This window comes from Typopeltis vanoorti, chromosome 4 (genome assembly GCF_054136105.1).
Source record: "Typopeltis vanoorti isolate ZY-2024b chromosome 4, IOZ_Tvanoo_1.0, whole genome shotgun sequence".
NCBI classification, from domain to species: Eukaryota; Metazoa; Arthropoda; class Arachnida; order Uropygi; family Thelyphonidae; genus Typopeltis; species Typopeltis vanoorti.
The window spans coordinates 76,089,217-76,115,430 of NC_143552.1; the positions used below are offsets into that span (position 1 = coordinate 76,089,217).

General features: G+C 34.9%; 1 protein-coding gene across 1 annotated transcript in view; it reads right to left on the reverse strand.

The window, feature by feature from the left end:
• The window catches only part of LOC150107422 (transcription initiation factor TFIID subunit 1-like), a 960,372-nt gene that overhangs the window by 52,737 nt on the left and 881,421 nt on the right, over positions 1 to 26,214 (reverse strand). Inside the window, exon 36 of the mRNA XM_090391850.1 lies at positions 10,690 to 10,973. Within this exon, the coding sequence (XP_090247976.1) occupies positions 10,690 to 10,973 (284 nt within the window). The remainder of the gene's footprint in view (positions 1 to 10,689; positions 10,974 to 26,214) is intronic.

Sequence of the window (26,214 nt, forward strand, 5' to 3'; positions counted from 1 at the left end):
CTGATGCAAAGTACATAGTGGAGTTGTTCAATGAGCATTTTATTGGGGTATTTCATCCTGAAGAAGTAGGTTTTAATACTGGAGGGAAAGGCAGGTTCGAGGTTTAAAATTGCAAGAAGAGAGTGTATTTCAAATACCGAGTATTCTGGATGTCAATAAAGCAACGAGATTGGATGGGATTTTGCCATGGGTTTTGAGAGAATGTGCTAAAGAGCTGACAGCTCTATTAACCAGGCTTTTCAATGAAAATTTGGCCATTGGAAAGTTGCCCAAGGAGTGGAAGATAATGACATTGCAGCATATGGATGGTAGCAGTAGTTGTTAAGATTTTGGCATATGAAGGTAATGTTATCTGTGATAGTCAGCATGGATTTGTTAAGGGGAGCTCTTGTTTTTGTAATATCATTGCCTTTTATAATAAAGTGACAAGAGCAGTTGATGAGAGAAGGGCATATTCTGCTTTTTTTTTTTTTTTTTTTTACAAAGGCATTTCACAGGGTCAAGGAAAAAAGGAGTAGCCATAGTATTCAACACAAAATATGAGGCTAATCTTTTTGAATGGCAGGCAATCTCAAGTAGAGTAATGTGGGCAAATATGAGAATGGTGAACTGGACAATGAGACTTATTTGTGCCTATGGTCCCACAGAAGGTTCTACTAAGGTAGAAGTGAAGGAATTTTTTTTGCGGCTTTAGAAAAAGCAACTGACACAATGAAAAAGGAAAAGTTGGTCCTTGTTGGGGATCTAAATAACAGAGTAGGAAATGATTGTGAAAAATACAAAAATATTTTGGGAAAATTTGAAGAAAAGAGCAAAGCTAATAATAATGGCAAATATCTGTTGGATTTCTGCTCAGGACATGGACTGGTTATTACTAACACCATGTTCCAACATAAAAATGTGCACAAATTCACATGGAGAAAAGAGGCAAGGAATAAGAAAAGTCTCATTGAGTATGTTACTGTTGATAGTCATGCTTTCTCCCTGGTGCAAGAATCCAGAGTCTACAGAGGATTTGAAATTGGAAGTAATCACTATTTAGTCTTCAGCAGAATAAAACTGAATTTCATATTAAAAAGAATAACATGTAAGAAAGTTTTAAAGCAGATAAAAGTTGCGCATCTCTCAGATGTGAACTGTAGACTAAAACACACAAAGATTATTGAAGAAAAAAAAGAGTTTGAGAACAGGAACCAAACCTTGGAGATTCAGTGGCAAGCATTGAAGAAAACCCTGATTGATTCAGCTAGAGAGGCATGTGGTGAAGTTGTCTGCAAGGATAGAAAAATTGCAACTCCATTGTGGACACAATTAAACTGCGTCCACAATGGAGTTGCAATTTGAGTTGCAAAAAACTTCGCTGCCTCTTTAACAGGAAGTTAAAAAGGAAGTGAAGGAAAAGAAGAAAGCATATCAAAAGTTCCTCGCAAATAAGTCAGCTTGTGCTCTTAGAGAATACAGAGACAAATGTAAGAAAGCTAAACAGTGTGCAAAACTAGCTAAACAAAAGTCATGGGAGGACTTTGGCAAGAACATAGAAAATAAATATCAAGAAGTGGCAAAATATTCTGGAGGTTGTTAAAGAAGCTTAGGAATGCAGGAAAGAGTGCTGTAAAAGGAGGTAGAGATGATAAAGGTGACATGAAAACAGGAGAAAAAGATATCCTTGAAGTATGGAGTAATTACTTTGAAACACTGCTAAATGAAACAAGCAGTGATGACAGCACAGTGGTAAAAAACACTGACCAAGCATGCAGTCAGGAATACATATCCATACTTGAAGTAGAAAAAGCCATCAAAGGCTTGAAATGTGAAAAGGCAGCAGGAGTAGATGATATTCGACCAGAAATGCTGAAGTAGGGTGGTATAAAAGTCTTACAGTGGATGCATAGTTCAGAATGCATGGACAGAGGGACAAATTCCCGATGACTGGAGTAGTGCTCTCATAGTACCCACATATAAAAAGGGAAATAAAACTGAATGTGAGAATTACAGAGGTATATCCCTACTGAATGTTCCTGGTAAGATATATGCAAGTATACTTGAGAAACGGTTGAGAAGAATTGTGGAAGAAAAGCTTGTTGAAGAACAAGCTGGATTCAGGTCAAATAGAGGCTGTCAGGATCAGATCTTCACTTTACGACAAATAGTGGAGAAATCATGGGAATATAACAAAGATCTGTATTTAAGTTTTATCGATTTGGAAAAGGCATATGACAAGGTACCAAGAGAGAAGCTATTCAATACGCTACAGTTATATGGTGTCAATGGGGCATTATATCAAGCAATACTTACTCTGTATGTGAGTTGTAAGTCAGCAGTTAGAATTGAAGGAAGTACAGGAAGATGGTTTAATGTTAAATCTGGTGTGAGACAAGGATATACATTATCCCCTCTGTTATTCATTATCTATATGGATCACATTATGAAGGAAAGTGGTATTAAACCTGATATCAAAATTGGAGATGTTAATGTCAGCTCTTTGCTTTATGCGTACGATGTTATACTTCTAAATAAATCTGCTACAAGTCTGCAAGATTCTCTGACTAAATTGAATAACTGTTGTAATAAATAATGCTATGAAGGTCAGCAATAAAAAGACAAAGACAATAAAAATAGGCAGAATCAATGAAAATGTCAACTGTGTTGTGAATGGAGAACCTGTGGAACAAGTAAAACATTTCAGCTACTTAGGCATGATTTTTAGTGAAGATTGTAAATTAAATATAGAAATAGACAACAGAATCAACAAAGTTAGTATGATAGGAAGTCAATTGAATAAATTCATATGGAATAAGAGAGAAATTAGTTGGAAACACTAAATTAGCTGTATACAAGACAGTGTTCAAACCAGTTTTAACTTATGGATCTCAAAGCTGGTTCAGAAGTAAAACACTTAACCAAAGACTAGAGACCGCAGATATGAGAGTCCTGAGAAAGATTATAGGCATGAATAGATGGCATCAATGGCAATATATATTAAAAATGAGGATATTAGGAAAGAACTTGACATTGTCAACATCCAGGAATGTGTTAGCAGAGCTAATCTCAGGTGGTATAGTCACTTAAACAAAATGGGTGAGGAAATATTAGCAAAACAAGTGTTCTCTGCCAGGTTTGCAGGAAAACAACCCAGAGGAAGACCAAGATATAGGTGTATTGATACGGTACAATGTGCCTTTGATGATAGAAATACAAGATCTGATAATGATAATATTGGAGTCATGACAAGTAATAGATTGATTTCGAGGAAAATTGCAGATAGGAAGTTAGTAATGATGTAAATTTTTCATGCAGTACTATCATATTCTGTACACCCCTTGAGGATACATGGCAGGAATTTGATGATGATGATGATTTCACAGGGTACCACATGACGAAAGGCTGATATTTAAGTTGACATTGCAGCAAATGGCTTTAGATGTTGGGTTAGTGAACTGGATTCCAGACCGGCTAGTCTGATAGATATCAGAGAGTTCGGTTTGAAGGAGTAGTAGTATATCTCACAGGGCATAGTACTCGGAACTGTACTGTTTAACCTTTATATTCATGATATTGTGAATTGATTGCAGGGGGATATTCAGTTGTTTGCAGATGATGTGAAGCTGGGAAGGGTTATTAGTGATAGTGCAGATGTGGTACCCTGCAAAGGATTTGAATAAACTTGACAGATGGGCAAAGGAATGGGGATAACAGTTTAACACAGCTAAATTAAAAGTTTTGAAGTTTGGCAGGCTGCATACTCTGAGGAAATGTACTGGAGGAAGTGGGGAGAGGAGGCAAGGGTGATGATTGATAGAAAACTGAAATTCAGGGAACATATTGCAAAGGTGGTGAAGGTAACCCATAGGATTGCTGGAATACTGAGAAGGATGCTGAATAAATAATAATGATATATTATATAATGATAGCTGAGAAGGATGATGCAGAGATAAAACAGTTGTCATTTCATTTGTCCTTATCAGGCCACACTTGGACTATTGTGCTCAAATTTGGTCCCCAGGATTTGAAGGGGAGGTAAATTAATCATAGAAAGAGTGCAGAGGCAGATAACAAAGATGGTATCAGGACTGTACAATGTTAGTTATGAAGACAGGCTGAGGGAATGTGGACTGCAGAGCTTGGTAGATAGAAGACGGAGAGGTGATATGATTGAGACGCTTTTAAACTGTTGAGAGGTAGTTACAGGGTTAACACTGGGAAGTTCTTTCATTTGGTAGAACAAGTGAAAGGAGCAAAGACAAGGGGCCATCCCATGAAGTTACAAAAGTTGTGAGCAAGAAGGTAAGGCATGGTTTCTTTGTCTTTGTATGGAGGATGGTTGAACCTTGGCATGCACTGCAAGGAGTGGTATAACAGACTGTGTTTTCTAGGTGTGCCCCTCCCACGATGAGTCTTGTGATTCCATGGAATCACAAGACTCATGATGATGATAATAATAATAGTAATAATATGCATAATATTTTACCATAAGTTGTCTAAAGCACACGGGAGTGCATAATGGTATATAAAATCAGCCACTATGGCACTGTAGTGTGCTGAAAAATGCACAGCCTCACGATCCACATGAAGAGTTGTAAAGTGCATGGCATAGTCTGCAATAGTTGCATCTGATTTTTGAGAGGAAATGAATTTCCACATATACAATTACTGCAATAACTTAATGAACATAAAATCAATGCTGCAGAGGCTTCATATAGAGACTCGCTACTGGTATCTAAGAACATGAAAGACAATAATGAGGCATGAAACTTAATCAGACCTGCTGTAAAAATAATAGCAAACATTATGCTTGGAAAAAAAAAGGAAAGAATATTATTTGAAAAGCACTCCTTTTTTTTGTGTGGTTGGAGTATCCACTCCAGCCAAAAGGCTGTGGGTTCGAATCCTGCCATTGGCATGGATGTTTGTATTGTCTGTGAAAATACTAGTGGTGATGGTGGTTGGCAGTAGATGTCATTGGTGTAGATGATGACTGTAATTGGAGAATTGGGTGGAAACAGAGTTGCAGAGTAGGTGCCCTCCTTTGATGAGTCTTTGGACTCCCTGGAGGTGTCACATAATAATAATAATAATAATGACATTTACATCAAAGTATGTACTTTTATGTATGTATGCACCACAGGTGTAGATATTTTTGAAGTATTAAATGATTTTCTGGTATGTAACAAAGTTGGACACGATGTGTCAGCCTATGACACATTGTGTCCAACTTTGTGTCCATCATAGTGAAAGTCCAGTATCTTACCTTTATCACATGCATGATTTCTGTTGGCTTGCCCAAATGACATACCTACCAGATATTTTCAGCATGTTGAATGATTTGAGCCTTGTTTGGCAAAGAAAATATTCATAATAAAGTAAGAGCAATTTGCATAAAAATGAAACTATGGCAGAAATTATTTGATAATCAAGATTTTGAGAGTTTCACAACTTGGAATGATTTTGTGCTTATGTGTGGAGAAAAAAATTCTGATTATCATCATCATCATCATCATCATCATCATCAAATTCCTGCCATGTACCCTCAAGGGGTGTACAGGATATGACAGTACTACATGGAAAAATTACTATTATTCTGATTATCAAAGACTTCAAACTGCACCTATGAGGTCTATGTGAACAATTTAAAAACTATTTTCCAGAACCAAAGACAGGATTTGAGTAGATCATAAATCTTAATACATCAATGAATACATAAAAATATTGAGGGGTAAACTTTCATTGAAAGAGACAAGATAACCTGGTAGAACTAGCTTCAGACATGTCACTGAAGAGGAAAGAAATGTTTGATGGACTTTTGACTCCACATACAGTTTGAATATAATGGACTTACTGATGCAGCAATGAAGTCCTTAATGCCATTCTCCTCAACTTATAACTATGAAATTAGAATTTTTTAACACTTTGTCTGAAAACAGAAATCTGATAAATGTGGAGCCAGACAGACAAATTCTCCAGCTTGGAACCTTGGAAGCAGGGGTCCATTCCTGGAAGCTAAGTAAGGTTCTCATGGTATGAACTGAGTGCATGAATGGGTTACCACTAAATGTTGTGAGTGTTTCTTTAGTTAATATATTCAAAGAGAGTATATTAGGTATTTAGGCATGAGTAACTAAAAAGGACCCCCATCCCCCTTGATGAGTCCCTGAAGGAGTAATGATCATAATAATAATTACAATAATTAATAATGAAATCAGAATAAAGGTGAGTTATTGTTCTGACAGATTATCTGATATTATATCTAAGTAGGTTTATCAAGGCACTATACATAAAATGCCTGGTAAAAATTATGATACAGAAATGAAGTACAATAAACTATGGATAATAAACAATTAATTATTTTTAACAATAATAAATGCATGTTTTTCTACATTCAATTTATTTGTAGCAATAAATAATTTAAAAACAATTAATATATAACTAAGTTTCATTTAATTAATAAGGATCAAAAGTAAATTACACTGATATATATATTTTAAGGGATACTTATGGTTCAAAACATAGTTTAAGCATGCTGATTGACAGGTTTAGGTGTTGAACATTATTGATAACTTATTTTAATAGTATTAAACAACAACACCAAACAACACTTAAAATTATCAAAGTATATTTGTTAACTGGCTTATATTTTGCTGAATTTCAAACTAGCATCCTCAGATGCTAGTTTGAAATCTAGTTTTGTATCCTCAGATGCAAAACAAGATGATAGATGGAGTCTATGTTGATTTTAAAAGTTGATTTTCTCCAGTCCCACTCCCCAAACAGCAAAATCATCCTCCTGGGTGATTTCAACGTCTATAACACCAATTGGCTTTCCTCTTCCAGTCATACAGATCCTGCAGGCAGAGATGGTGAAACATTTGCAGTCACTAACGACATCACGCAAATTGTTCAAAAACCAACCAGAATATTAGATAACCACTACCCAAATACCCTAGATCTCTTCCTTATTAATGACCCCTCCAAATATGCAGTGAATGTAGTAAGTCCCCCCCCCCCCCCCGGGTAATTCTGACGACAACTTAGTGCTTATCTTCTCCCCATGCAACAATTCCCACACAGTTACTCCTATACAAGAGTGGTTTGGCATTATAATAGTGTCAAATGGGACAGTCTCAGAGACTACTATGCTTCATTCCCATGGTTAGACTATTGTTTCCGGTCTTCCACTCCAGACATATGCACCGAACGCATCACCAAAGTGATTCTCGCTGGCATGAAAGCATATATTCCCCACACTTATCAGAACCTGCCGTCCCCTAACTAAACCCTGGTTCTCCAAAAAATGTGCCAAGGCTGTACAAATGAAAAATCAGGCATACCACAACTCGCTCAAATCAAGAACCCCATCCTCATTCAATGCCTACACTGAAGCCTGAAACAAATGCAAGAAAACTATCAACACTTCCAAAACAGATTTTGAATGGACAAAAAGCAGGAAGCTTGCAGCCTGTCCAAATGGCAGCCATGTCTTTTGGTCCCTTGTCAAGGCAATTGGCCACAACTTTTGCTCTACACTATTCCCACCTCTATCATACCCAGATGGCTCATTTGCAACATCACCCATAAAAAAAGCTAACCTCCTGGCATCACACTTTGCCTCCAATGCACACATAACTGACAATGGCAAATGCCCTCCAGTCATTCTGACTGCCCAACATACAATGCCCCTACATCCTTTTGCCAAAATGACATCACAAACCTCCTATCTAAATTAGACACAAAAAAAGTCTCCTGGGCCAGATGGAATTCCTCCAATTATCCTGAAGGTCTGTGCATCTGAACTGACTCCTATCCTATGTCACCTGTACACACTCTCTTACTCCACTGGCCTGGAAACTGGCCTATATTCAACCCATTTCTAAAAAGGGTGACAAATCACTGCCATCTAACTACCGTCCTATCTCACTCACTTCAGTCCTATCTAAAGTAATGGAGAAAATCATCAACTCTCAAATCCTAATCTACCTTGAAGGTACCTGGCTATTAAGCGACACCAGTACGGATTCTGCCAAAGCCATTCAACAGGAGATCTACTCTCATACTTCACCCATCACTGGACAAACGCTATGGAGAAATTCGGCAAATCCCAAGTAGTTGCACTTGATATCTCCAAAGTCTTTGACTGAGTTTGGCACAAAGGCTTACTAAGCAAACTCCCATCATTCGGACTGCCTCAGGACTTCTGCAGATGGATTGCCAGCTTCCTGTCTGGATGTACACTATGTGTGATGGTAGACGGCTCCCTATCCTCGTACCCTCCAACTAATGCTGGGGTCCCTCAAGGCTCAGTTCTCTCACCAACCCTCTTCCTTCTATATGTCAATGACCTACTTCAGTTGATCTCTAATCCAATACACAGCTTTGCAGATGAAAGCACACTACATTCCTGCCTTTCATTTGACAAACCCTACCCTACACAACCCACAGAACATCAACCACCACTGCTCTTAATTCCGACCTCCAAGCCATCCTCCAATGGGGCTCAGACAACCTTGTCAACTTCAACGTTAGTAAAACCCAGTTCTGTCTTATTTCTCACAAAAATGAACCATTTTCCCCCCACCATTGTTTTCGATAACACTCAAATTCACAGACAAGACGAAATTTCTCTTCTCGGAATTACCTTGACATCAAGCCTCTCCTGGCATAAACACATCACAACCATTGCATCCTCAGCTTCCAAAAAACTAGGTTTTCTCTTTCACTCAAGACGCTACTTCACCTCTAAACAGCTGTTAACACTATACAAGTCACAAATCCACCCAGCTCTCGAAAACTGCTCTCACATCTGGAGTGGGGCTCCAAAAAGCTGCCTTAAAATGCATGACTTAATACAGAGTAGAGCAATTAGACTAATAAATGACCCATTCCTCACCAACTTGCTCCTCCCACTTTCACATAGACACTTGGTTTCTGCAATCTGTATATGCTATAAAGACTTTCACGGGAAAGGTTCATCTGAAACAGCATCAATAATTCCCCCACCCTGTACCAAGCCCATTGGAACACGTACAGCTGCCACCCAACATCCTTTTACAGTACACCTCGAAACCCATAGAACAACTTTCTTCTCCTCCTCATTCATCTCTGCTTCTGCAGAACAGTCTTCCCCTGACGTATTTCCCAAGGAATACAATATACAGGCGTTCAAATCAAATGTAGACAAGTTTCTCCTTTCACAACCCATCACCCATATACAGTACTAACGTACTATAAGTTGACCAGCCAACCTCCTGTATATGGGCCCAACAAAAAAAAAAAAAAAAAAAAAAAAAATGTTGGGTTGTCATGTGTAAACTGTAACTCATGACAATGCGTAAGTGATGAATTCAAACTGTAACAGACAACAGATTTAAAGTCCTACTGTGTCTAATATTGCATAAAAGAAGAATTATAACTGAATAGGAATTGATCTTGACTGTCTCCCAAATTTTTGGCATATTAATGCAACTATACTTGTTATGGTTAGGAGAACACTTCACAGCAATTGCTGACTCAAAAAATAGATATAACCTGACTTCTCTATAGCATACTGGTTTTATTCTATCTAATCCTGTGTGAAGGAGTGTCCAAAGCAGGACATGCCAGTCCTGACTTATCATAATAATGATAGCAAATGTATTTCTCATTTTCTCCAAGGTGGATGTTAACAAATATTTCTGTCTGTTCATAGTAGACTAAGTTACAATCACAGGGAACTCCATATACATCAGGATGTGCTCGAGGATGGAGTTTATCCTTAGGAGAGTGGATCAAAATTGCTAACTGGACATGTCACGTGAAGGTTATATTTTATCAGTACTTTGGCTATCTTTGCAGATGTACTTCAGATATGTGGAATAGAAGAAGTTTTGTTCTTTTGTGTTTGGGGGAGGGGAAGTAGAAGGGCCACATAGTGTTTTATCTATTTTGTAGGAGCTGTAGCCAATGGCCAAGAAAGTGTGGTGAAGATAGTTGAGTTCTGTGGAAAGAATTGCATCATTAGAACAAATAGCCTTAGCTCTCTCTCTCTCTCTCTCTCTGTGTGTGTGTGTGTGTGTGTGTGTGTGTGTGTGTGTGTGTGTGTGTGTGTGTGTGCGCGCGTGCACGTGTTTTAGTGACTAAAGTGACTAATGTGTCAAGAAAAGATAAACAGTTATTTGATTAATTTTCTAATATCAAGTGAATTTTGGAGCATTACTGTTAAAGGAAGTTTACAAAAGAAACTAAAGTGTCTTTTCATGAGGCCAAACTACAAATGTTCTCAAAGTGTTCCATGTAAAATTTAACTAAAGGGAAGGGAGGAGAGGGGGGTCCATTTTTTGTAGATTTTTATGATAGATTTTAATGATACACAAACTAATAGTTAGTGTGAAAAGGAAAGAATATATAGATGCTGTTGATGTTGTTTGGAATTACTGTCAAAAAAACTAAGACTATTAGGTCAGCATATAATGCATTCTTCTGACTGGATTATCTATTCTGAGGAATGAACATCCTGAGTTTCCAGGAATGAAAAAACAACATATGAGACCAGCTTATTCAACTTCAGTTGAAAAGTTGCTGTAAAAGTTATTCACTTTCAAGACACCTGGTAATCTTGATAAATGTTTTACATTTATCAATAAACAAAATGTTTTTACTATGTATTACTCAGTGTATACTTATACCACTAAATTATGATATTAAGAAACAAATCTGTACCTTTATTATGGTATCCAGATCAATTGGATTTTTTATAATGTTATAATAATCTTTCACAAACTTTTTGTTGACAGGTTTATGAAATGGCCATGATTCAGGTATTGTCTTGAGATGTTTAGTGACAATAGTTTCAAGGATGTAAGATAAAGCAACTTGATCATCATCATCCAAAAGTGGATTTATGGCTTTTTCTAATCTCATAAGTTTTTCTTCTTCCTCAGCAAATCTTTTCAAGCACATCTCCAACATTCTCTGGGCAGTTTGTGTAAGGATACTCTTTGCACCTGAAATATAAAAAGTAGGCTTATTTATTGGTGATAAGAAAACTGATTAAGATTTATACATTCCACATCAATTTTTATGCTAGAAATGAATTAAATACAAACTGTATTCCAATCTTTATTTTGTGTGGGATTCCCCCTTTTCTCCTGCATCCCTTAGGATGGGTTGAGCCCTCCTAATGAAGGATTAAGTATGTATTTTTATGACTGTAGATCCTTGTGTGTGTTCACGGGGCCGGTTTGCCTGTTCCGAGGGACGAAAAACCCGAGTTTTTGGTTGAAAAAAACCCTCTACCTCCATATGAGACTGGCTAACTCAAAAGAGACCAGATAAAGGTTCCTCACATCATGGATGGGAATCGAACCTAGGTCTTTTCGTCCAAAGGGCTTCGTCTATATCAACTGAGCTACGGAGGCTCTATTCCACTCTAAACAATAACAATAAAGAAATCAATTTAATCCTGTAATGTTAATGACATCCAATCTTTACTGTACATGTGTTTTAAGAAAACCAAAGTCAAGAAGCCAGTTTCACATTTATATACAATGAAAGGAATTAAGAATATGACCGTTTTTCTCAGACATTTGTGAATGCTATTTCACAACTCAGTCAATTTCTTTATTATATTATTATTACTTTTTTTTTTTTTGGATGTATTGCTGAAATGAATATTCAGAAGTTAAATGTATTTAAACTTGGAAAAAAAAAACACTTACACATTTCTCTTTTTATTATTATTATTTTAATCAGTTATAGCCTGATTTTTTTCTACTGACATGTACCATATTTGAAATTTTATTTTTTCTGGAGATTGACATTTTTTCCCCCCAACAATTTGGGAAACATTGCTATAGATCATTTTTTAAATCAGTTCTCCTTTCGATACAGTAACTGAGACCATAATCTCTCTCTTTCTATATATATATATATAAAGCAAAGTCCATTTTCAATGTTCGTTTATAACTCGAGAACAAATTGACAAATTTTGATGATTTCTTCACTAAGAGATAAAGGATATTCCAAAGATGGTTTATGAGCATTTTCTTCGATGTATACCAGATTATGGAACAGTGATTACATTTTTTTTTATCTCCCTCAACAATATTTGACCACTATTTTGTGGCCATTTTTTAGATATTGTTAAATTCTATTGTCAGATATTGTGATATTAAAGGTTTCTTCGATTGTTTGGGATGAATGTACAATGTCCTATAAAACATCTGTTGTGGTTGACAAAACACTGAGGGATATCAGATCAGATAATCGAAGAATGGGTGCAATAACTATTTTATTTGCTGGTGATTTTCGACAAATACTGCGCATTATTATCCAGAGGAAACAGGCAGACAAAGTAAGTCAAAGGACAGACCCTTTGATATGCAGGTTTAGATTCAAGAGGTGAATGTTTCAGACACAGGCAGTTATATGTAGCATGTTCTCGAGTTAGCAGTCCTTAGAATCGAATTATTTTTGTCAAGGATGATGAAAAGTCTAATGTTATTTACAAAGAAGTTAAAGCGGTAACGGTTCTACAGCACATGCACCAGCACTAAATACTCGAGTAAATACCCAGTGGTTCAGTGAACCACTGGCAGTATAGCTTCACCTTGGCAAAGCGGGAGGGGTTCAGATAGTCTCCACTATTTCATCCTTTTCTCAGCTTTATGGAGAGCATTACAACATTGCAAAGAGAGATAGCCTCTAGAACTTCTACTCTCCCTTTCTATGATAGCTAGAATTCTTTTCCACTTGCCAAATACTTGCTCTGATTGCATTACAGAAATTATCCATGTTGGATTGAATCATGTTGAAATTATTCATTCCCTAGTAAGAGGAAATCCAAGAAAAGCAGCATATTATAAGTAGATTGATAAACTTCATGATTCTAAATTTAACTATGAAAGAGCTAAATTCAGAAAACATCTCTCTTGCACAAATGGCAGCTGTCTCTTCTGACACATACAAAGGCCTCTGGGTACAATTTCTATCCACCAGTGCTTAAATCTTCCCTCACCTGGATGAAACAACAGTTAAAGTCAACCTGTTCTAGCATTATTCCTCTCTTTCAGTTTTTAATGTTCTATTTACCTAATATAATTGTATCATTTTGAAAAGCTTTTCTCTGGATACCTTTTCATGTGCCTTTTCCAGATCTACAAAATGTAAGCACAGATCCTTATTATATTCCCATGATTTCTCAACTATTTGGCAGAAAGTGAAAATCTGATTTTGACAACCTTCATTTGGCAAGCATCCCGCTTGTTCTTCACCAAGTTTCTATTTCACAATGTTTCTTAGCCTTTTGTCAAATATTCCATAAATGCTCCTTACCTGGAACACTTAGTAGAGAAATTCTTCTGTAATTCTTAGGTTTATTCCCCTTTTATTTTTTAATAAATGGGGATTATGGGAGTTCTACTCCATTCGTCTGAAATTTGACCTTCTGACAGGGCCCTCTGAATTATGCAGTGTAGCCAGTGCAAAATTTTTATACCTCCATATTTGAGAATTTCTGGTTGAATATCATCTATTCCAGCTGTATTTCCACATTTCAGGCTTTTTATATCTCAAGAATTGATATGTACTCCTGTTTGTATTCCTCTTGAATATTTTCTACTACTGATGAAAAGCCAAATGGCTATTTTTTTCTGGCGAGGTTGATATAAGTTAAGGGGATAAAAATCCCTTATTGTTTTTCAGCCAGTAAGCGAAACTACGATTGAAAACTATGATCTGTAACGTTTCTTTGCCGACGAACTGTCAGCGTATCCAAGCGTAAGTGACCACTTGGTAGTATTTTTATACTACCAAGTACTTACTTTGAAAGATTTTTAAATTAAACAAGCAGTGACAGAACAGTAGTAGAAAATAAGTTAAGGGGATAAAAATCCCTTATTGTTTTTCAGCCAGTAAGCGAAACTACGATCGAAAACTACGATCTGTAACGTTTCTTTGCCAACGAACTGTCAGCGTATCCAAGCGTAAGTGACCGCTTGGTAGTATAAAAATCCCTTATTGTTTTTCAGCCAGTAAGCGAAACTACGATCTGTAACGTTTCTTTGCCGACGAACTGTCAGCGTATCCAAGCGTAAGTGACCACTTGGTAGTATTTTTATACTTTAAGTGACCACTTGGTAGTATTTTTATACTTTAAGTGACCACTTGGTAGTATTTTTATACTACCAAGTGGTCACTTACGCTTGGATACGCTGACAGTTCGTCGGCAAAGAAACGTTACAGATCGTAGTTTCGCTTACTGGCTGAAAAACAATAAGGGATTTTTATACTACCAAGCAGTCACTTACGCTTGGATACGCTGACAGTTCGTTGGCAAAGAAACGTTACAGATCGTAGTTTTCGATCGTAGTTTCGCTTACTGGCTGAAAAACAATAAGGGATTTTTATCCCCTTAACTTATTTTCTACTACTGTTCTGTCACTGCTTGTTTAATTTAAAAATCTTTCAAAGTAAGTACTCAAGACATCTAGAATATCCTTATCTTCAGTTTTTATGTTACTTTATCATCTTTGATTCCTTTTTACAGTGCTCTTTCTCCCTTTTCTAACTTTTTGCAGCAGCCTCCAGAACATTTTTGCCAACTTGCAGATATTTTTTTTCTTTCTATATTCTTACTGACATCTTCCCCTGACTTTTGTTTTATTTTTCTATCTTTGCAGACAACTCACCAAGTTCCTCACTGAATGTTTTATTCAGAGTTTGCAACCGACACTACAAGGTTTGGTCTTGTTTTTGAACTGTTTCATTTTTTCCTGAATAATGTTTCAATAGTTCAGTCTACAGTTTTCCCTTTTTGCTCATTTTTTATTTTTATTTTTTTGTTAAAAAAATTTCTTACATATTATTGTTCTATTCAATGAAGAATATTCATTTTTATCCTACTTAAAACTAAGTGATGATCACTTCCAATTTCAAATCTTCTGTATACTCTTGCAGGCTGCTCCATGCAGATGTGTCCTGCACAAAAGTGCCTGATTAGGAGGGGTGCCATTTTAAGATGATAAGTAATAGTAAATTTTTATACAGTGCTCTTATTCATGAAGGGAAACTTTACTATATAGATTGCATGACTTAAAATAAACAGTAAGGTAATAAAAAATGAACAGTTAACTCAACAACCAAAAGGCATTATTTTTTTGTGATAAATGAAAAAAAAAATTTTTTTAGATGCACTATTTTTATGTACACATGCATATATCTTGTATTTATATACTAAATAAATAAAAATTTCTTGAAATTAACTTCATTTTAATTTGCAAATTCTATTTTATGGGTGCATTGAAATATAACTTTGAACAAAGGTACCTCTTACTCACAGGGTAGCGCCGTATTCTTGTATACTGAAACCAGCAAGAAGATATCAGTATCAAAAATAACATAATCAATTAGGCTTTTTTTTATTTATTAATTTATTTATTTCTTGTCTCTTCTCTCCATGTGGACTAGTTCCAAAGTAGGGGTAAAAAAAGAAAGATAAGTGAATTAATACATTCTGTATTTGCATGTAATTTTTATATTTTCATACTGAGTGGTAAAGAAATTTCAGGCGTGGATTTGTTTCTAATCGGAACTTGGATGACTTAGAATCTTGAAAACAAATGACTCGGAACTAAATTTAAAGAACTATATCAGTTTAATAAAACAAAACAAAGAATAAAAATAATATATATATATAACACACACTAAAAATTTTCAGTTAATAATTATAAACTAACTGGATCAGATGTCTTTTCAATTAAATAAAGCAAATGCTTTTTGGATCTGTAATTTGTAATCATAAATCATTCATTCACTGACATATCCCATTAGTGAACTGTTATACAGAACAATCCATTACAGGTATAAATCAGTAAATTAATGATTTCTGATAACAAATTACAGATCCAAAAAGCATTTGTTTTATTGTTATTATTAGATTATTACATGACACTACCAAGGAGTCCAAGTACTCATCGAAGGAGGGCACTCTATAACTGTCAGTCTCTACTGCTTAATCACTACTATTTTTTGTCTGTAAATTGTACACATTCTCATAGCTGATTTGTCTGTATGTGGGATGAAAAACTCCAAGTTTCCAGGAGAAAAAACCCTGCTACCTCCGCATGAGATTGGCTAACTCACCTTCAATTGAAAAAAAAAAAAAAAAAAAAAAAAGTTAAGTTTTCCAATCAAAGGGTACAATGTACTGTCATTCTTTCAACTGCATTATGGAAGTGCCTAAAAATGAATTAGTATGAAAATCACTAACGAATCCTAAATGGTTCCACTGAAAAGTCGGCATATATGACAGTCTCACTCTGTTTGTTTAGTTTTTATTATGTCAAATATATATGAAAAACATGTTTTCAAATAACACTTGTTGAAATATATGAAAATTTTTTCTTTTCTTGCAAAATTCCACCATGACTTGTTATTATGCTTACATTAATAAATTTAGTTTAATCCTTTATCCAAGTGTGAGCAAACAAAGTTTGCGCCTGAAAGTATCTTCAGGACTGGGGTAAGGTAGTACAACATCGGGCAACTCGTTGCAAAGGTGGAGCAAGCTAACATCACTCCTATCTCAGTATCTCCAATAATGCAAAACACATCTCCTTGCGGATATGTATAATGTTATGCAATAAGGGAAGGGCCAACTACCCAGACTAGTTTCGACCTTTATTGAGGTCTCTTCAGTGGGAGCTAAGCCCAAGTGGAGATACCAGGCAGAAGAATTAGCAAGATCCTCTCTACCTATAGGAATTGTCAAATGGTGTGCCACTTTTTATTAATGCTTACAGTTAGATATACAGTAAAACCCTGAAGTTACGCGGTAGGTGGGACCAACAAAAAGCGCATAAGTCGAATTCGCGTAACTCGGGGTATAATTTTGCATGTAATTTATATATACAAACATACAATTGGTATGAAAATCATAGGTTTACAAAAACATCTATATTTTTTAAGAAATATAATCATAATTGTAGTTTTTTGTACATAAAAAAAAAGAAAGTTATTTCGATGTCGATGGTTTCATAAAATCTAATAGATTCATCTGACGGCATAATGTCTTTTTCTTGTCATGCAAAATTTCTTCATAGCAAGCTAATGATTTTTTTATTCCTTGCCTTGTGGCTACAATTCATTCCTCGTTAGAATCTATGTCCTCCAAAATCTGCAAGCCTTTCTTTTATGATTGTTTTTACTGTGGATTCCTGTAGATTGAACTTCTTTGCTAGCTCACAAATTTTCATTCCGCCTTCAAAATCCTTAATAATGTTGAGTTTTGTTTCCAAAGTCAATGTTTTTCTTTTCTTGCTAGTAGCAGAAGAATCAGACTTGCTTCTTTTGGATGACATTATTATTTTTTATGTGATAAAATTTTTATCAAGAACATAACATTAAACAATCACAAAGTTTGTAGACTATAAAAATCTTGTATGAATGGAGACTGCATGAAACACGTCAGTGCTTGTTCACAGCATGTGTGACATTGGCGAATGTGGCCCGCGCCTGAAAGATACGACTAGTGGTGAGGCGTGAAGTGGGACGGGAATACATACATATAGAAACCGTGTAACTCCGGATTCGCGTAAGTTGGGGTATGACTGTACTGTTGTTAATTGCAATAATAATTTTATCAAGATTTGTGTGCATTTTTTTTCTTGCTTTTTATGTAATGAATGGTTTTTGCATATCTTGTTTACTGACTGAAAAATTTAACAATACGTCAACAAACTATTACCCACTACCCCATCTCCTCTTCTCTTCAGCCATTAATAACAATGAACAGTGTGGTTGAGATTATTACTCATTCTGACTGTGAAATACAGCTAACAAAGTTTAAAATTTTATATCACAAATGACATATGGTAAGATTTAAAGATATGTTACTGCAAAAGGTTTGAAAATTTCTTTTTAATTCAATGCAGAGGAACAAAATCTCATGCTTCACGTTTTGTGTTAAACATTGAAGAAATTCAAGAATACTTTTTCTTTCTAAACTAATCTGACTTAAAAGTATACTAATCAAGTATTAGATTAGTATACTTTTAATAGTTTTATTAGTATACTTGATTATCTTTTCAAGAAAGTAAAACTTGAAATACAGAAAAATAATTTGAATATGTACATTAAGCTTATATAACCAGGCATATTTAGATCAACTTTTAAGTTGGTCACAGCAGCACATGAATCGCTGTGACCTCACAAGCAAACCACAGTATAACACCACAGGTACCAGTAGTCAAATAAAGATTTTATCACCTGCTTGACAATCTATAAAAGCAAAGTGTAGTGTGCATTGTTTATCTCTTACAAGCAGTTTGAAAATGAGAAAATCAGTTTGGAGAAAATCTAGTTTGTTAAACCCATCTCTTGCATGATATATATATATATATATATATATATATTTTATTCAGCCAAACCCACAGGAAAAATTCCAAACAATTTTGTGTTTGTCATTAAATAAAAATCTAGACTTTTAAATAATTAATTTAAGCACTTTTTTTTTCCATAAGCCAAAAAACACAAATAAGAAGAGGCATATTCAAGGTATTATATTACATTTCTTTAGCAAGAGAAATTAGTTCAAACATAGCTAGTTAACTTTTTCTAAAGTTTTTAAGTCAAATTAATCAACTGCAATAGCATATGTGAATTTGGTTGCCATTATTTTACCAATAAGTTACCATTATAAGAAACATTTACTGTTTTTATTATTCTACAGAAATATATTATTATAATTATCTGTGCACCTCCATGGAGTCCTAAAACTCATAACACAATATGTATCATACCTTTCCTGGAAACCAATAACAGACAAAGCACTCACGACTGGCTCTGGCAACCCATTCCATTCATTCACCATTCTCCAAGTGAAAAATTTAGTCCTCATACACCCACAGTGTTTCTAACCACACTCTTACCCTACTTCCAGGAATGACCTCTTGTATCTTCCCCCTTTAGCCAAGTGCAGAAACATTTCTCCTACATCAATCCTAAAAAAGTTTTAAAGTAAATTTGTAAGTAAATATTTCTATCATTTCCCCCCTTTTTTCGTCTATCTGCCAATTTTGTGATCCACAAACCCTCAATCTATTCCTCATAAGGAGATTTCCACAGACTCATCATCATCTTGATCACTTGCCTCTGGACTCTCTCCACCACTTCCTCATCCAGATTTGGTCATATCAAGGCTTTATAAAGAGTAGTAATATATCTCCCATGTTTCATTCTTTCTTGTTTCTTCTGTATTGCAATAATTTCATACTTACAGTGTATAAAATCAGTGTTTATTTAAACATATTAAAGCATAGAATATTCTGCATTAAGAAACTACTAAAAGTAGCTTCTTAATGCAGAAGCTACTAAAACTAATGTTCACCATTATTTTTCAGAGAGAGAGAGAAAGAGGAGGAGTTGTGGATGAATAAGTGTCAACAGAATTAACAGAGTTCATTCCATATGTTTAAAAATAATTCACAAGGAATGTTCCACTTTTCTCCATTTATATACAGTAATTCACCAATATTTCATTATATGAAAAGTGTGCATTTCAACCAACATGTTGTCGTTACTGTTGACAAGGAAAGTATAAAAATTCTGAATTAGTAAAACTAGCAGTGATGGAAATCCTCCAATTCTGTTAACAAATTTCTAATAATTCAAGCAATATAACTTAAAAGCTTTAATAAGCAGTTTTATTTCTCTAAAAACTAATACTAATTTCTGCTTGTCAAAGAGGCAGAAGTACATCAAAATCTGCAATGAATAAAATGGTTATATGTTATGACTTTATAAAAATGAATGGCTCTGTTCAAGCACACTAAGTAGTGTGTATCTCATCATCATCAATTTCCTGATATGCACCCTCGAAAAGTGTTCAGGCTACTCTAAAAACACTATATGACTAAGTCCATATAATTATTAATCTCCTATCAATAATTTTCCTCCAAATTAGTCTATTATTTGTCAGCTCTCCAATACTCTTCTATCTAACATTCTGTTCTTCTAACACAATCTTATGACAATCAATTCACCTAGACCTGTGATGGCAAACCTATGACATGGGTGTCAGCACCGACACACTTGAGGGTTTCAGGTGACACACCTTGGATGTTGAAAGATATTAATATTCTGATGAAAAAATATCAATATCTTTCAACATTTCGATAAATTGTAATATTGTAATTGTAATAAATTGTAAGATCGCTCTCAATTAAGGCAAAGGCAGGTTTTGGTTCATTGAAAGAATTATATTTTATAGTTAGCCTATTTCTATTTTATTTTGTAGTTAGCTTATTTCTATTTTATTTTGTAACTAGCCTATAAACAACGAGCGTTTTAAGTTTACGTTTTCTTTCTTAATCATTATAATTTCTGCATAGTCATATGATATTATAAAAATTATCAATATTATATGATACAAACTTATAAAATTTATTATCAATATTATACGATACAAACTTATAAATACATGCTTTATATATTATAAATTTAAAGTTTTCATTTGACTTCTGTGTGAAATTTGTTCATGCATGCATGCAACGGGAAATCTGTCAATGTTATGTTTGGCACGATCAAGAGCTTTGAGAATAAACCCAAAATATTTCAACATGATTTAGAAAGTAACAATTTTAAGTATTTCCCAAGAGTAAAAATTTTTTTAACAAAACCAGCCACAAAAATCGTGAAAAGCATATCAACCAATCTATCGGAGTTCTAAAGTCAGTAACTGAGCAGTTTTCTTCTAGATTTGAGCAATTTCGAATGTTGGAACAAACAATCCAATTCATAACGTATCCTGATGAAACAGAATTCATGGATCTTAAATTAGATGGCCTTGAGTGGTTGGATTTAAAGGATCTAGAAATGCAACTAGCCGACTTCCAGTGTAATCCTATCTGGAAAAGAAAGTTTATTGCTCTTAGAAATGAATTAGAAGAACTTGAGTAGGAACATCTGCATGATACCGCGTGTAAAAATTCAGACTGTGAAATGCTAAGCATGTGGAATAGCCTTCCCGAAAACTTTCATGCTCTTAAAATCTTTGCTAAAGCTCTTCTAACAATTTTCTCTTCTACATACTCTTGTGAAATTCTATTTTCTGCCTTAAATAATATCAAATCGAAAGGGAGAAATAGATTGAGCAATGATTTGAGCGCTGCCTGTGTAGCATTAAAATGTACACACTATAGCCCTTCTATAAAACAACTTTCTACCAGTACTCAGCAACAGAAAAGTCATTAAATGTAATGTAAGTTTGTAATTTCACTTTATTAAATTAATTATATAATATGAATTCATAGATTTTATATCAATGTCCTATTAAATAAATAGTTTAATATGATATGTATAAGTCACCATCTATGATTATGTAGTTAAATTTATAATGCATGTATGCAAGTGGCACATCAACAATGTCAATATTTAAAAAAAAAAGATGTTTGACACATCTGGGTAAAAAGATTCGCCATCACTGACCTAGACCTTGGTCTTCATTTTGGGTCTTTTTCTAGTTATCTTTTCTGACCTTTCCTCACCCACTCTGTTTAATTGTACAACAACTTAGTTCAGCACTGCTAACACATTCTTGAATACTAACAATGTCAAGTTTCTTCCTAATGTCTTCATTTTTAACATGATTTGCCACTGATGTCATTTGCTGAGGATCAATTTTTCTCAGAACTCTCATATCTGTGGGTCTTTGAACAAGTGCTTTATTTCTAGCCTAATTCTCAGATCCATAACTTAAAGCTGATCTGAACACTGTCTTGTATAACACTGTTAGTTTGGTGTTTGGCTAATTCATGCTTATTCTCTCTTATTCCATACAAATTTATTCAACTGCCTTCCCATCCCCATGATACCAGCTTTGCTTTCTTGCCATCTTCACCTAAACACAATGCCTAAATAGATGACATATTTTACTTGTTCTATAGGTTTTACATTCAGAATGCAACTGAAGTTTTATATGTTTCTTCCCAATTTAATAGTTTTGGGTCTTTTTATTGCTGATTTTCATGTCAAACTGGTTACAGCCATAATTCAAGTTAGCCATCCTGGAGACTTGAACTGGACGTATTTAGGAGTACATCATCATCTGCATAAAGCAAAGCGGTAAGTTTTGCATCCCTGATTTTAACAGATTTAATGCCACTTTCTTTCATAACACAATCCATATAGCTGATGAATAAGAATGGAGATGTGCATTTTTCTTTTCATCCCGATGTCACATCAAAATTTTCTTCCTTTATTTTCTTCAATTTTAATGACTGATTGACAACTTAAATATAGACTATGTATTGCTGTGTATAACTTCCATTTACCCCATATAATTGAAATGTTCTAAAAAGCTTTTTTCTGGGAGCCTTGTCATATGCCTTTTCCAGATCTACAAAACTTAATACATATCCTTGTTATATTCCTATGATTTGTCAAATATATCTTGAAGTGAAAATCTGATCTTGACAAACTATTTGGCCTGAAAGTTTCTCTTCTACAATTTTTCTTAGCCTCTTTTCAAAGATGCTTGCATAAATCTTACCTGGAACACTTAGTCCAGAAATTCCTCTGTAATTCTCACATTCAGCTTTATCATCCCCCCCCCCCCCACTTTTTTTTTTTTTATTGATGGCAACTAAGAGAGCTCTACTCCAATCTACTGGAATTCAATATTATGAAGAAGGCATTCTGAATTGTGCTGTGTAGCTGAAGCAAAGGTCGCATTACAGTTGCTTCGTGATTATTAATTGGAAGTGTGAACTGTTCTACATAAAATTTACATACAGTATATCTACGAGTTTGAAACTATCACAGAGAAATAATTATTACAAGTTATTTTCATTTTTTAAACTGAGTACTTTTCAAGGTCACTCCTCATAAAATTTATTTTCTAATCACCAAAGCTTAAGCTATACTTTGTGAATAAAGCTTAAGCTTTGGTGATTGTTCCTTCACAATTATGCTGTTAATGAAGGAAAGTTTCTGTGGACCTGTGCTAATTTCCTTTCAAACCCACTGGATTACTAAGAACAAATCTCTTACCACAAAAGCTCTTGAACTAGAATTTATTGACAGACAAAAATTTCAAGAAGGAACTTTATTTATACCATGAAGTTCCATTTTGAGATGTAAAAGTGAATTAGTTTTTCTTACCATAAATTAGAATAAACTGCATCTTCACCAACTAGCAGATGATGATGCAGTTTATTCTAATGCTAAATCTTGATTTAAAAATCAGAATTCTATCTTCACTTCTTTAGATTTTTCTTATTGTCACTTAGGTTGCTTAAAGAGCGAGAGATTCTTTTTTTTTTTTTTTTTTCCCAAATGCTGAATTAGGATGACAGGAAATTCTCCCCCCCCCCCCCACCCATCAAACTGGCTCCTTCTGGTATTAAGCATGTGATAAAATTCTCCATCTGTCAACCAACAGTATTCACTTTTTTATTTAAAAGTTCTTTAGTGGAAATATCGCATTACATTTGACAGGATGAAAACATTCTGTGGATTTCCGAAACAATCCTCTGATCGCATTATTTTATTTTTTTGCTTTTTTTCTCATTTCTTAATTAATGATACTTTCTTTTTGCATAACCTGTAAACTTCCATGAATTTCCTGGATGCACATATACAACAGTGAACTACATGCTATATTATTATTCATTATTATATGGGCACCTAAATGGAGTCCGAAGACTCATCACAGGAGACCTAATCTATCACGCTTCTCCTTGAACCCATTAAGAGAAAAAGCACTCACAACTGACCCTGGAACCCATTCCACTCATTCACCACTCTCCAAGAAAAGAATCTAGTCCTCACACCCCTACTGACCACACCTTTATTCAACTTCCAGAGATGATCCCTCTAACAAAGCGCTGAAACATTTTCCCTGCATCTATTCTATAAAATCCTTTAAGCAACTTAAATATTACTATCATATCCCCTCTTTTTCTCTTGTCAACCAATTTCTGCAATCCACATGTCTTCAATCTATTCTCATAGAAAAGCACATTCCACAGGCCACTCACCATCTTAGTCACTCACCTCTGAATCCTCTCCACTGCTTCCAGATCCCCAAAAAACCCAGGGGGACCAGCATGAGCGTATCAAGGCCTTATAAAGAGGAATTACAGCTTCTTTATCTCTACTTGTTAACGTGTTCTTCACTAGCCGAGTAATCTTATGTGCAACTTTAGCAATATGTCCTCTAAACTTTAATGCTCTGTCTGCCACCACCACCAACATCCATAAATCTCTAGCTTCATCTATTTCCTGGAGTACAGTACCATCAATGTGATAAATGGCTTGTAATCCATTTATCCCAAAATGTATTTCTCATTTCTCAAACTGACACCCATTATCTTTTACTCATACTGATAGCCTATTTAAATCGTCCTGCAAGCTGTCCACACCACCTTGATTAACCATTACTCTCAGTAGAGTAATGGTTAATCAAGAGTAATAGTTAACCCATCAGAGGGTAGATGCTGGACAGATATCACTTCTTGATATCTGTCCAGCAGCTACCCTCTTATCCACTTAACCAGTGTCACATCCATCCCCATTTGTTCTAATTTGCATAGTAGTGTTTCATGTGGTATTCTGCCAAATGCCTTTGCAAAATCCAACAAAATCATCGTGCAGCCATTTCCTTCATGCAACTCAGCTGTTACTATATTATAAAAAGTTAGTAACTTACTAAGGCATGACCGACCCTTCATAAAGCCATGTCCCCTCATACAGTATCATATTTTTATCTACAGATTTTTGAATTATCTTTTTTACCAATTTTCTAATACTTTTACCGATTGATTGGTACTGATTGGTCTGAGATACTGATTGGTCTATAATTTGCTACTTTAGTCTTAGAACCTCTCTTATGCAAAGGTCTAATTTCGCCCCATGTCCCCCCCCCCCCGGCACTCTACCAGAGCTGAGACATAAATTAAACAGCTTAGTCAAAGGCATTGCCAATTCCCTTGCACATTCTTCCTTAAACCTAGCCGATATCCCATCTAATCCATAGCTGTAATTACATTGAGATTCTACAATATCCTAAGAACATCCAATTCATCCACCTCTGTTCCCACATTAGTATCTGTCATATAGATTAAAGCAGATTAACCTCACTAGGAAGATATATGCTTGCTAAGTGGTCACTCAGTAACTCAACTATTTTACTAACCTCTGTCTTCTCGGGACCATCATCACTCATTAAGATTAATTTTCCATGGTCATTCTTCCTCATGCCTTCTACCTGCCACATAACGAAAGAACTTTTGGGGAATTTACTTTGGGCTGCTTGGCTAGATTCTTCTCATAAACTGATTTTGCCTTTCTTTGCCATGCTAGTCCCCTTTCTTGCCTAAGCTGTGTACTGTTCATGAGTTTGCTAGTCATCTTTCTCTTTTATATACCCTCCACAACATTTTCTTCTTCTGCAGCTCGTGCTTAATAATATTACTCTTCCATCTAACTCCCACCCGATTAACTCTCCATACCCTAAGTATACAATTTAATACCTAGATGATCCTTAACTATTTCCCATGCACTACTAACATCCTTATCCTGAAGTGTCTTATATCATGGCACAGATTTAAGCTTTTTTCTAAGCATGTCATAATCATCTACCCTGTAGTTCCACAAATACCCCTTCTGGATAGAGTATTCCTCATGTTTTACAATTTCCCAGGTCAAAACCACATGGTCACTTTCTCCAATTGAAGGCAATGTTGTCACCTTGGTTATATATAGCTCTTCTGATCCTATGACCAGGTCCGATACTCTCCAACCCCCAGTACCCCTCATTGGCAAGAGCTAATACCAGCTGCCATAATGTTTATAGCAAAATGAAAATGTCTTTACAATGAAGAACAGAGTACAACAATTATCAAGTCAGTAGAATAAACAAAAGCCATTGAAATTATTACCCATATTAGATCTCTTGTAAGTACAATTTAATTAAAAAGAACTTTTTTTTTAGATGTTGTGGTGAGTGCCAACAGTATGCAATTATGATAACTGAAACTAATTACAAGAATTCTAATAACCAAGTAGTAAAAAGATTTATAATGTAATTTATTATTTTATTATTAAAATATTAAAATATAATAAAATTTATTATTAAAATATATATTAAAATAAATTATTATTTTAATTTCATCTTTATCTTCCAGTTCATCAAGTTCATCTTCCGTTCAAAATTGTTTTTTTTTCTGGAAAAAATTGAATTCTTAA